The 13360-nt window shown below is 41.9% G+C and overlaps 1 protein-coding gene across 2 annotated transcripts in view; it reads left to right on the top strand.

The window, feature by feature from the left end:
• The first annotated feature begins 562 nt into the window (after nucleotides 1-562).
• The window catches only part of tdrd5 (tudor domain containing 5), a 13499-nt gene continuing 701 nt past the window's right edge, over nucleotides 563-13360 (top strand). Inside the window, exons 1-15 of one of the 2 annotated variants that reach the window (XM_019859043.1) lie at nucleotides 563-911; nucleotides 986-1191; nucleotides 1295-1538; nucleotides 1758-1855; nucleotides 1950-2033; nucleotides 3478-3534; nucleotides 4338-4488; nucleotides 4968-5098; nucleotides 5469-5683; nucleotides 5769-5978; nucleotides 6078-6144; nucleotides 8131-8331; nucleotides 9317-9442; nucleotides 12904-12969; nucleotides 13085-13202. In XM_019859043.1, coding sequence (XP_019714602.1) covers nucleotides 683-911; nucleotides 986-1191; nucleotides 1295-1538; nucleotides 1758-1855; nucleotides 1950-2033; nucleotides 3478-3534; nucleotides 4338-4488; nucleotides 4968-5098; nucleotides 5469-5683; nucleotides 5769-5978; nucleotides 6078-6144; nucleotides 8131-8331; nucleotides 9317-9442; nucleotides 12904-12969; nucleotides 13085-13202 — 2203 coding nt within the window. In that variant the 5' untranslated portion in view covers nucleotides 563-682. Of the gene's footprint in view, nucleotides 912-985; nucleotides 1192-1294; nucleotides 1539-1739; nucleotides 1856-1949; nucleotides 2034-3477; nucleotides 3535-4337; nucleotides 4489-4967; nucleotides 5099-5468; nucleotides 5684-5768; nucleotides 5979-6077; nucleotides 6145-8130; nucleotides 8332-9316; nucleotides 9443-12903; nucleotides 12970-13084; nucleotides 13203-13360 lie in introns of both variants that reach the window. The other variant, XM_019859048.1, reaches the window with a different exon arrangement.

Here is a 13360-nt window from a genome sequence, read left to right as displayed (position 1 = left end):
AAAATTGGGCCATTCACCACAGCAGCAGTACATCCTGAAGAATCGTGCGCGGTGGCACTCGATGAGAGAGAAGCAGCGAGACAAAGAACAACAATGACGGCTGGATCATAGAGACAAGAAGGAGTTCTTTGAATTGTCATTGCGAGACTTTAGTACAGTACGTGTTGTGATGAGACCACTTCGGTTTTTTGGCCAACCACGGTCTCTCGTGGCCAAAACTATTCACGGCCTCGTAACAAACAAACAAAAAAGTCGGATAAGTCGAGAGAAGCCCGACCCGACCCTACCCGACCCGACCCGCGGGCTCGGGCGGTCCGATCTTACCAGCAGTGTCACCTGTCAGCTCATTGTCGTCCAGGTGCGCCGAATTTATTGCGATTCACCCGCGAAACTTATTTGTTGGCGGTGACGTAGGAATCCAGTCCCGCGAGGCTTCGGGCGGAGCAACGCGAGTTCCGAGGCATCGGGCGCTTAATCAACAAACGCCTAGATGCGCGCTTCGCACATTTTCTTCCGGTTTACTTGGCACACGCATCTGAGCTTCGGCACAGTCGGGCACGTCACTAAAAAAAAGTCCAGTCCACACAGCTACGTAGTAGTTGGCTACGTGAGTGATTTCCGCCATCTAGAAGGAACACTTTTCATATTTTTTTTTGTTCTGCTTTAAATATTTCCAGACAAGATGAACCCGGACGCCATTTTAGCAAAGCTGAAGAAGGATCTCCGCTCTTTACTCATTTCCTCTAAAGTGGATTTGGACCCCGAGCTACTTAGACGAGACTACAAAGCAATGGTGGGCCATCCTCTGCCTCTGAAACTCCTGGGCTTTCGAAATGTCATAGATATGTTAAACGAGATACCGGATGTGGTGTCACTTTATGTCAGAGAAGATGGGAAAACATTAATGAAGGGTAAATAAGAGCATTTACTTTCAATTCCATACTTAATACATCTGAGTCTGCAAGTTTCCTCTCTGTCTTCACAGCTGTTAGCCACGAGTCCACGCGGCACATGGAGGAGCTGGTCGCTAAACAGCGTACATCCACTTCAGACATCAAACGAAAAGATCGGCAGTTCTCTTCCTATCGTAACTGTCGGCAGTCAATCCCCAGGATTCTTCCCAAACGAGGTGGCGCTCCACTGGCCCTTCCTCCCCAGCTGAGGGCACAGCTGCGCCGCCTCCTCTCACAGGTAAAACCACAACACACTAAAACGGACATGTAGTTTTTGAACTTGGTATCATGCCACAAATATATCCAGACATTTACTGTATTTTTAAATGCTGATCTTCTAGGGTCCTCTTAAGTTGTCAGAACTAGAGACCAGCTTTCTGCGATGCTTTGGACATGCTCTTCATGTTCATGATTTGGGATTTTACTCTCTTGGAGAGATGCTGGAAGCTGCCAAAGACCTTGTTTTGATCCAGCAGTGCAGGTTTGGCTCCATGTTGACTCTGAGAGAGCAAATGCTACCCAAGACATTTGACACTCAACAGAACCTTCGAGCACTGAAGACCACAACCAAAGCGAAATCCCAAGGTACAAAAGTGCATCCTTGGAGAGATGGCTTTAAAAAGACTTAAATTCGCATGTGCTTTGGCAATTGTTTACGTTGTCATCAGAAACTGTTTTCAAATGATTCGAAAAATGTTTTGTGTAAAAATAGTTTACATGCTTATTATACAAAGATCTGTTAGCCTCAGGGAAAAAAAAAAAAAACCCTTATGGATGTCTCGTCAGACACTACTGTGTGTTCAGTCCACGAGGGGCCCACAAATGCCAGTTGTAATCTGCAAATGATTGAGAAGAACCAGGAACCAGAACCTCGGCTCAGCCAGGAACAGCATTTCTTAAAGGTCTGTTGCTGTTTTAATCTGGAGTTAGATTGTGATTGATACTATTTATTTATTTTATTTTTTATATCATATTTCTTGTGCTATCTAATTTTAGCTGCAAGACGAGTTTTGCCGGCGCATTGCTGAAAATGGAGTGGCTGGCACCATTAGTCACATGTTGAAAGACAAACTGCAAAAGGTTAGATAACATTCTTGATGGTAACCAATGCCCAGAGTGTTAACAAATAGCTACACTTAGGTAAAAGATCTAAAGTTGTTGATCTGCAAACAATTTTAGCTGCTATCACTTCTCCATTCTGCTGAATTTCCAAATCCATTCATTTTTCACCAGTCTGTGTATAAAGCATCGTTAAGCTGTGTCCCATACGCATATAAACAACCATTTAAAACACTGGGTTTTTTTTCCCCCCAGAGTTAACGCTGAAATAAGGGAAACACGAAATTATCTGGCCCACAAAGAATGGGAAGAGAAATTCCACGTCAGACCGTGAACGTAATGCAAGGACACAAAAAGTCAATCGGACTGTTTTTGTCCTGATTTTGTCCTTACCTTACCAAGGATGTCAAACACTTCACTACTTTACGTCTTACTGTCAGAGATGTTCGCTCGGACGGTCGATAAAGTTCTCGAACGCAGGAACAGATTGTCATCCTCTGCCGGCAGGAGGTGCGGTTTCAATGAAGCCACTCAGTGTGAGCTTCCCAACTGACACCCGACCTCTGAAACCTCTGCCGGCCTTTTTATTGACTGTATATGCAAATTACAAGGAATAATATCAGAAAAACACTCCCATCTTCATTAACATGCCGCACCCCCTGGACGGCCCCGCGGGTCGCCACTCAGACAAAGCATTCTCTTGGTACCAGCACCAACAACCACAACAGAAACGTAGACATTTTAACAAGTGGTATTTCCATGAACTGACACGTCTGTGACCTGGCTCGTGACCCTTTCGTACGATGGAGCGTTCTAGCACTCCCTTCCGTCCAAGGTTAAATCTTCCTTTCCAAGTTGTCAGATAACAGGCGCCAGTGTGTCTCCTCGTGAGGGTTAAATCTTTCTCTCTGAGATGAGGAGCGCATGGTCAGGCACCATGCTCGGGGTCCCTTGACCTCAAATTGACCCCTGATTCTCTGTGCTTCTAATGTGTGCAAAATGTTCCGAACACAAGCACTTCGAGGTCAATTCTAACACTTACATATGATTGTCCTTTTCTATAAGGTGTGTTAATAGTGGATTTATCCAAATAATAGGGTCTGAAACTGTTCTCTCTATCTCTCTCTCCTTCTGGTCTGTGTCTCTCTGTATATATTATGTGTATATGCAGAAAAATGTATGTCAGAGAGAGAGAAATTATCCAAATATGTCGAAGAGAGAGAGAGAGAGAGAGAGAGAGAGAGAGAGAGAGAGAGAGAGAGAGAGAGAGAGAGAAATTATCCAAATACCAGATTATTCGATAGAATTTTCAGTCGGCTATCTAAATGATGACGGTCCTTTTCAAATTATGTTTTTGAAAATCTTGTTCTTGCACTGTATGCACTTTAGATCATTTGAGTTTTTATTTCTTTGCTTTTAAATCTGTAAAAAGTATGAATTTTATGAAAACTTTTCATGTTTTCAGGTTGTTAGTCAAAGTAGCTGTGGAATATCAGTCCACCATCTCCCTGTGGAATACAAGGTAAGAATGGTTTAGACCTTGGCACAAAACTCAAGTTGTTTGAGCGCTCAAGTATTTGGGCATGAATCACTGAAATGAAGCCAGTAGCCACACACTCGCACGTTTTCTGTGGTGTAGAACAGGGGTCCCCAACCGCCGGTCCGCGGACCGGTACCGGTCCGCAGGGCATTTGGTGCCAGGCCGCACAGAAAGAACTTGCCTTAATTCCGTTTTATTTATTTCGGAAGACGAAAGATGTTTTATTTTGAAAAATTACCGGATTCTCCGTTGCATCTCTTTTCCATCCGTCTGTGTCCCGCTTGACTCACGTCAAGCCACACTTCTCCGTCACGTGACCGATTACGCTAAAAACAAAACGCCTGAGCTCGCAAAATGAGTAAAAAAAAAACTGCCGGAGATCGCAAATGACGGCGGCCTTAAAAGTACGTTCGAGACAACTGGATGAAAGTTATGGCTGAATATTCTGAGATTGCCACAGGAGCGCTGTTGCTATTTCCGACATGCTAGCTGTGTGAGACGGGGGTTTTCTGCAGCAACGGCGACTAAAACAAAATTACGAAGTAGACTGCTCCTTGTGTTTATTATTATATTTCGAAAACACCACAGTTTTCATGCAGCTCATACCATATTATTTTGTTGTATTATTTCCGCCACACCTTAAATGCCGGTCCCTGAAAATATTGTCTGACATAAACCGGTCCGTGGGGCAAAAAAGGTTGGGGACCCCTGGTGTAGAACATGGTCAAGGAGACACCTTCTGCTTAATTATCCTGTTTGGGAATGTGACTCAAATATATTTACAGAGGCTTTTCGGTGAGGACTTGCCACTGAAAGAGAACGGCTTTGTCAGTGTCACTGAGCTGGTTGATGCCATGGGCGACATCTTCAGCCTGGAGCATGTAGATGTTGATGAGGATGGGAAACACGACTGGATCATTAAGAACATACACTCCGGTAGGTACATTTATCATTAGCGGACCATCACTGGTTCACTTACTCTGTCTTGTCGATTATTCTAAAGCAGGGGGTCACCAATCGTTTTGAAATGCTGAGCTGCTTCTTGGGCACTGATGAATGTCAAGGGCTGCCTGTCTAATACGCACTTCCGGAATAAGAATAAAATAAAATGTTATTCTTAAAAATGATATGTATGGAAAGATGATCGTTCAGGATTTCACACAACAACCGGGAAATTAGGTCAACCCTTATTCCAATAAATCTTCACCAATGTTGACATTTTTGAACGGTCATTCCGACAGCATTCCTAGAAATCTACAATGTCCCATCACGAGTGACGTATTTTTTTTCAAAGAGTCCTGCAGGACCACTCGTGGTCCTTGGGGGGCTACGTGGTGCCGGCGGCCCCTGTTCTGAAATATTTCACGTGTCGCGTACCGGAAGAAGAAAACACATTGACATTTTTTTTTTTTTAGACGATGATCCTGGTGTAAAGCAACCACAGACAAGCTGCCACTTCCAAGAGTCTCTTTGGGACTGCGAAGTGGGAGCATCAGACGCGGTTGAAGAACGAGTGACGAGGGACCGTTGTGTGAAGCAAGAAACGGTGACGGTTCCCATTTTCGGGTCTTTATATAGTTGAGTTGAGTTTCTCCATATCACGAAATGGCAACCAAAGATAAAGTTAAACCGTTGACTGCAATAGAAGTTCGTTGAAATCGAGAAAATTGGAGAAAATCAGTAGAGGGACCGTTGTGTGAAGCAAGAAACGGTAACGGTTCCCATTTTCAGGTCTTTTATATAGTTGAGTTGAGTTTCTCCATATCATGAAATGGCAACCAAAGATAACGTTAAACCGTTGACTGCAATAGAAGTTCGTTGAAATAGAGAAAATTGGAGAAAATCAAGTAATACAGAGAAAATAACACGAATCTACATTCTCAAATTTGCTCCAAATTCGTGTCTTTCAGCTTCAGATGTCAGAGCTGTATCCTGCCATCAAGGTGTATTGCAGCACCGTTGTGCCCCTTGATGCCTTGCAGCGTCAACATCTTAAACGGCCGACGCCACGTTCTGCTTTTGAATTGGTTCAAGTTAAGGTGGAACAAGTGGAGTCTCCAAGACTCTTCTATAGCCGCTTCACCGGTAATGAAGAGGCCCGAACTTTTGAATACATGAAAGCAGAGATGATGTGAGGACATATTAGGAACAAATCAAGACGGTCCAGTCAACGTCATTCGAGACGCGTCCCACAGTTTTGTTTGTCTACTTCCCAGTCAATGTTACTCTTCCCCTGATGTATCGGAGCGCTACCGCCTCCCCAAGGGATTTGTACGACGAGGGCAAGTCTGCTGTGCGTCATCCAAGGACATGCAGTTCACCCGGGGGGTGATTCACAAGGTCATCGGGCCCGCCGGTGTTGAGGTGTACCATGTCGACTTCGGCACGGTGACCACTGTGCACACCGATGACCTGATGTTCCTCAAGTAGGCAATATTACTTCTACTCCCAACCACTACGACTGACACCACCAACACCAAATGTTTTTTTTTCTGAGCTGAATGTTTTTCCCTTACTGTCCCCAGGTCATGCTTCTCCATTCTTCCAGCACAAGCTGTCCCATCTTCACTTGCTGGAATTAAACCAATCACTGTAAGCCTTTTGTCTGTTAAGGTCGACCTTGAAGTAAAGTTCTACATTGTGATTAGGCCAAATAAAAAAGATAGTGTGTTTCCGGGAACATGAAATTTCAGCATAGGGCCGGTAGGTCAGACAATGTTTTTTTTTTGTTTTTTTTTATCTTTTTTTTTTCCCTTTTTACTCGGCCCGTGGTGTTCATCAAATAGTTCGCTGAATTTTTTTCGATAAATCAATGGATGCTATTTTCTTAACATTACGGTGCGAGCACGCGACTGTAACACAGAAAAACGCGGTTTAAACTGTCGTTGGAGATCGCGGCCGCCGCCATGTTTCAATGTTTTTTTTTATTTTATTTTTTTTTATGTTTCAATGTTGTTGACAGACGACAGGGCAAATGAAGCACACGCTCAACGTGAATCTCGCGAGAGTTTGCGCCGATATAAACCCTCTAAACAAAAATGTAGAGGGTTGTTTTGAAAAAAATGCCGACCGTAAAGTTTTTTTTCGACGTAGAAATTCTCCGTCGGTCGGGTTACCGGAAACGCACTACTTTTTTTTCTACGCCTTATTAGGGCTTGGCAATATCCTTATTGTCTAGATATCTAAATATAAACATTCAAGATATTATGATTATTATTTTTTTAATGACATCAGTCATGTGGTTTTTCCATGATTGCGCTTCAGCTAAAGCACAGGCCAACCGACTACATACCTTGTTTCAAGTTTTGCTTTGCTCGACAGGGCAAGCCACCCAATGACAGTCATCTGAATATGATAGTGAGACACACACACACCCTCACTTACACACTTAAACACACACAAGCAGATGCACAGCACACTAATCTCCTGATAAATCAGTTTCTCTAATAAGCTCATAAGACAGCCGTGCGCCATCAAGCCATAGAAATATAAGTATAGCGCGTACATAATGTGCATTGTTTTACCACAATGCTTAACCATATTCCTAATTCATATGTACCAGTGCATAAAATAACCACGCTTGTCGTAAGAATGTACGAGCGGTGCGCCCCTCGCCACCCCATTCACTGAATGGGGATGAACCTTGCCTTTGGAAATGTCATTTTCCTCATGTTTATTGCCCGTGTTGTATTTCTGTAGCAACCCGTGTGTTCCTCGGCTGACACAATCTTTATGCGAATGAAGAAAAAAAATGATGTCATGCGACGTATTGTCTGAGGAGCATCAAAATGTGATCCCGGCTGGTACAGTTAACATCACAGGGAATCATATTTATTTGCGCCAATTCGGTTCACATCAGGTTTGGAAGCATTGTCATGCGTCAAGCCACACATGCATGGGCAAGTTGGTACAAAACAACACACACATTAATGTAGTTACACACATGCACACAGGGCAAGTTGGTACAAAACAACACACATATTAATGTAGTTACACACATGCACACACACAAACAGAACAACAGCTTCTCTTGTATTATATCATTAAAGCATAGTTCCAGTACAGTGTGAATTGAATGATTTATTGCTGTCTTTGGTCAATGTTGAGTGTCGCTGAGTTCGAATTAAATAACTGCACTTTTCACATCCTTTTGGATTACCGGTATTTCGATTTTTCTCCAAAACAAATGCTTAGTTTTCAATGAAGCAGTCGTCGCACCGTATTACTGTTGAGATATCGGGCATGAATATCAAGATATGAAATTTTGTCCATATGAACCAGCCCTTAGCGATTACATTTATCCTATCGGGCTTTACATCATATTGCTAGATTAGATTGTCAACATTGTTTCCTCATGCATTTTTTCTGGTATGATTTCTCAGGCAAACATTTTATGTCAAACCTTCCATTAAAACTATGATACACATTTCACTTTTTTTTTAAAGGCATTGACTATTCAGGTCATCTAAAAAGTGTTTGGTGTTATTTTGTTGCAAGATAAATGAAAAATTAAGAGAATTAATAGGAGCTGTCACGGTGCAAGTTGGCTCACTTCCACTTGGATTTGTTCATTGCCAGGGTGCCTGGACCTCCGAGGCCATTGCTTCATTTGTCAGTCTTTGCCGTAATCGTCTCCTAGTGGCTGCTCTGGTTTGCTACGATGGAGATGTGCTCCAGCTCTACCTTTGTGATACGAACACCGATGAAGATATCTACATCCACTCTGTCCTCCTCAGCCAGGGCCATGGGGAGAGCTGCAGCCCTTCAGCCACTACACCAGTGAGTCCATTAACCAATTGCTGAATTATATGCAGATGGACCATGGCCTTTATAAATAGTGTGTAGTTGTGTATGTGTGTGTATTTATTTACCGTAATTTCCGGACTATAAGCCGCGACTTTTGTCACACGCTTTCAACTCTGCAGCTTATTTCATGAAGCGGCTTATATAAAGACTTTTCTAACGGCCGCCTGTGTACCGTCTTTCTTTGTAAATATCTCATGTTACAATATGGGCACCTGCGGCTTATACACGGGTGCGGCTTATGTGTGTACAAAATATTTTTTTTCCTTTAAAAATGTAGTGGTGCGGCTTATAATCAGGTGCGGTCTATAGTCCAGAAATTACGGTAATTCGTTTTAGTGGCAGATGTGTGGCAAGTGAATTTTATGGAATGACAAGAATTTATCAGCTCAAACTTCATCAGGAGATCAAATCGAATGTAGGCAGAAGGTAGCAAACTTTTTTTTTTTTTTTGCCTCATTTGCTTAATTACAAATGGAAAATATCAATGACTAAATTGCTCAGTCGGGGTACTGCAGTATATAAGCAACAGAACACAGACTTACTTCAGGTGAAAACAAATTTGGCTTCAAAGTACTATAACGTGTAGAGCAGTGGAATTCTGTAATTCTCTGTCGGTACGCGAAATTCAAGAAAATAACATTGATTTAAGACATAACTGAAAGATTTTACGAACTGCGCTTTCATCTTCACTTGGGAAATACTGTCGATGACAACTAGACCCTTTACTGTATGCAAGTGTTGCGATTGTGATTTTTGTTGGGTTTTTTTTTTTTTTTGTTTTTGTGTTTTTGTAATTGTGTAGTGCATGGTGAAGATTACGGTTGAACAGGAGTCCAGGAAAAACGGCGGAGGCGTCGGCCAAAGCTGTTGGAGATCCTAATAAGTCAAATACAGTACATTAAATACAATGTGTTAATAATATTCCTGCTCATACACTCAGATCTTGGGTCTTGCTCAGATGTGTGTCCAGGTCAGCCCTGTAAGCCTTTACCTGGGGGAGGGCACGTTCCACCTGCCAGATGTTGAAGGGGAGACCACTGAGTCAGCAGACACATTTAAGCAACCAGTGCGACTCGCACTGAGGGTAAGCCTTACACACACTGCAACGAAAACCAACTCAATTCAAGTTTGCATGTCAGACCCCTGTCAAAATAACGTTTTAGTGAAAGTAACTCTTTTCTTACAGTTGCCCTTTTTACTCTTCACAGGAGTTAAAGTGAACTTGTGGAAGTCAAAATAGGCAGGATATCTGGTGCTGTTTAAAAAAAAAAATTGCAGATTTACATTTACATTGCCATATTATAGTTTCCGTCTGTAGTCCCCCACATTTCAAAACATACTTGTGCACAGTTTTCTGAGCATCAACAGAAGCATTTTTTTTTTTGCTAATGTTAAGTAATGCCAGGTCCAAGAAAGGAAAGTACAGGGGGGAAAATTATAGGGGGAAAATTAAGATTTGCATAATTGTCCAACATGCACTAACAAATGAGCAGAACTTGTTCTTTAGTAACAATACAGCTGCTTTCAAAACATTCAATGGAAAAAAAAATACAACCAATTACTTTAGTTGGAATCTTTTCCAAATTATTTGAATGATTAAATTGTGAATTTATGATTCGTACCTCTTACGTGGCAGAATGAAGTGAAGCGGGACGCTGACATTGTACAGCAGTCTGTAGCGATGGACATGCCGCTTTGGCATATAGCTCTTTGAAAACAGTGATGGAGATCCTAATAAATCAAATACAGTACATTAAATGCAATGCGTTAATAATATTCCTGCTCATACACTCAGATTTTCGGTCTTGCTCAGATGTGTGTCCAGGTCAGCCCTGTAAGCCTTTACCTGGGGGAGGGCACGTTCCACCTGCCAGATGTTGAAGGGGAGACCACTGAGTCAGCAGACACATTTAAGCAACCAGTGCGACTCGCACTGAGGGTAAGCCTTACACACACTGCAACGAAAACCAACTCAATTCAAGTTTGCATGTCAGACCCCTGTCAAAATAACGTTTTAGTGAAAGTAACTCTTTTCTTACAGTTGCCCTTTTTACCCTTCACAGGAGTTAAAGTGAACTTGTGGAAGTCAAAATAGGCAGGATATCTGGTGCTGTTTAAAAAAAAAAAATGCAGATTTACATTTACATTGCCAGATTATAGTTTCCGTCTGTAGTCCCCCCACATTTCAAACATACTTGTGCACAGTTTTCTGAGCATCAACAGAAGCATTTTTTTTTTGCTAATGTTAAGTAATGCCAGGACCAAGAAAGGAAAGTACAGGGGGGAAAATTATGGGGGAAAATTAAGACTTGTATCATTGTACAACATTTATGCACTAACAAATGAGCAGAACTTGTTCTTTCGGAACAATACAGCTGCTTTCAAAACATTCAATCGAGAAAAAAAAATACAACCAATTCCTTTAGTCGGAATCTTTTCCAAATTATTTGAATGATTAAATTGTGAATTTATGATTCGTACCTCTTACGTGGCAGAATGAAGTGAAGCGGGACGCTGACATTGTACAGCAATCTGTAGCGATGGACATGCCGCTTTGGCATATATCTCTTTGAAAGCAGTGAGAGCATTTATGAAATGCGGTTGTCACGTTCAGTGGCAGTTGCATACACCATATAGATATGTTTCACTAAGATAATTTAAACGACTAAAAAACTGTATAATGTGGACATTATGAAACGTGCATTGTATCATCATCATTAGTTCACAATCTATTGATGTACAGCAAATTAATTGTATCATCATCATCATCATTGGTGTATGTGGAATTATGGAGCCCATCGGACTATTGTGTAATATGCAAGTGCTCTGTCACAATGTTCCCTCTGAGTTATCCATCCATCCAGTTTCAAATCGGCTTATCCTCACGAGGGTCGCGGGCATGCCGGAGCCTATCTCAGTTGTGGCAGTAGGCGGGGGACACCCTGAACCGGTTGCCAAAAAAAAATGCAGATTTACATTTACATTGCCAGATTATAGTTTCCGTCTGTAGTCCCCCCACATTTCAAACATACTTGTGCACAGTTTTCTGAGCATCAACAGAAGCATTTTTTTTTTGCTAATGTTAAGTAATGCCAGGACCAAGAAAGGAAAGTACAGGGGGGAAAATTATGGGGGAAAATTAAGACTTGTATCATTGTACAACATTTATGCACTAACAAATGAGCAGAACTTGTTCTTTCGGAACAATACAGCTGCTTTCAAAACATTCAATCGAGAAAAAAAAATACAACCAATTCCTTTAGTCGGAATCTTTTCCAAATTATTTGAATGATTAAATTGTGAATTTATGATTCGTACCTCTTACGTGGCAGAATGAAGTGAAGCGGGACGCTGACATTGTACAGCAATCTGTAGCGATGGACATGCCGCTTTGGCATATATCTCTTTGAAAGCAGTGAGAGCATTTATGAAATGCGGTTGTCACGTTCAGTGGCGGTTGCATACACCATATAGATATGTTTCACTAAGATAATTTAAACGACTAAAAAACTGTATAATGTGGACATTATGAAACGTGCATTGTATCATCATCATTAGTTCACAATCTATTGATGTACAGCAAATTAATTGTATCATCATCATCATCATTGGTGTATGTGGAATTATGGAGCCCATCGGACTATTGTGTAATATGCAAGTGCTCTGTCACAATGTTCCCTCTGAGTTATCCATCCATCCAGTTTCAAATCGGCTTATCCTCACGAGGGTCGCGGGCATGCCGGAGCCTATCTCAGTTGTGGCAGTAGGCGGGGGACACCCTGAACCGGTTGCCAGCCAATCGCAGAGCACACAGAGACGGACAACTATCCGCGCTCACACTCACACCAAGGGACAATTTTTTAGTGTTCAATCAGCCTACCATGCATGTTTTTGGAATTTGGGAGGAAACCGGAATACCCGGAGAAAACCCACGCAGGCACGGGGAGGACATGCAAACTCCACACAGGGAGGCCTGAGCTGGAATCAAACCCTGCACCTCTGCACTGTGAGGTCGGCGCGCTAATCACTGGACCACCGGGCCACCACGAGAAATATACATACGTACATAATATGCATGATGTATTTCGGGTCATCGGCATATACAGTACTACACTTGTCGCAACAAATTCAATGGTGCCAGGAGTCATAATTAACAGAAAACCTCACCTTCTAAAATGTAATGTTAGTAACTTACATTCACAATAATCTCAGTTTGACTGTTTATTTATATTAAACCAAAGATTTCTTTTGTCATACATTTGCAAACGTCTTATTTTGGCAAAAACAAACAAACAAACAAACCCCCAAAAAAACAATCAGTCTGCTATCCTGGAGAACTGCAAACATATCAGAATATTTACTATTGAGTACCTGAAATTCTGAGGACTTGGACACTTTTAAACAAGATCTTCTTCACGATGTTGATTTCATTGCTAATCGATGAGTTGTTGATCATCATTGTATCTCTACTCTGGTTTTGCTTGATTCGAGTTTGGTGAATTACATTAATGACGCTCACTTTCCTCAATATTATTTTTGTTGCAGTTTGAATGTGAGGAGATGCCCGCCTTGGAATTTATTGGGGACAGTGAGATCAGCACCCACATTCAGGTACGACGTAACTGCTTCATTTTCATCAGTAGGCATGTCGAACTCAATCTGCTGCAAACGTTTTTCGACCTAAGGTAACCGTAATTATTTTAGCCTGTATTTTTACTCCCTTTAGAACCCTTCACCTCCACTTCATGAAGAGCAACAGGAGTTTGATTGCACGGAGTCATCAGCAGTTGCTCCGCTCCCTATCCTGAGGTCACCTGAGAGAATCCAGGATTGCTTCTTAAACAGTACGTAAAACACATAATGTCTGAGTATTTCTAAATTAAGGCTATACCATGCGTAATTATAGATCTGTGCAATTTGACAGAATTGTCCAGTCTAGTGCTGAGTCTGACTGACTCGTGTATATATATGTACACGTTTGTTTCATGCTGAGTGAGCGAAG

This window comes from Hippocampus comes, unplaced genomic scaffold (genome assembly GCF_001891065.2).
Source record: "Hippocampus comes isolate QL1 unplaced genomic scaffold, H_comes_QL1_v1.1 scaffold26, whole genome shotgun sequence".
NCBI classification, from domain to species: domain Eukaryota; kingdom Metazoa; phylum Chordata; class Actinopteri; order Syngnathiformes; family Syngnathidae; genus Hippocampus; species Hippocampus comes.
Note: the sequence above shows the minus strand (reverse complement) of the source record. Positions and strands in the feature narration are given on the sequence as shown.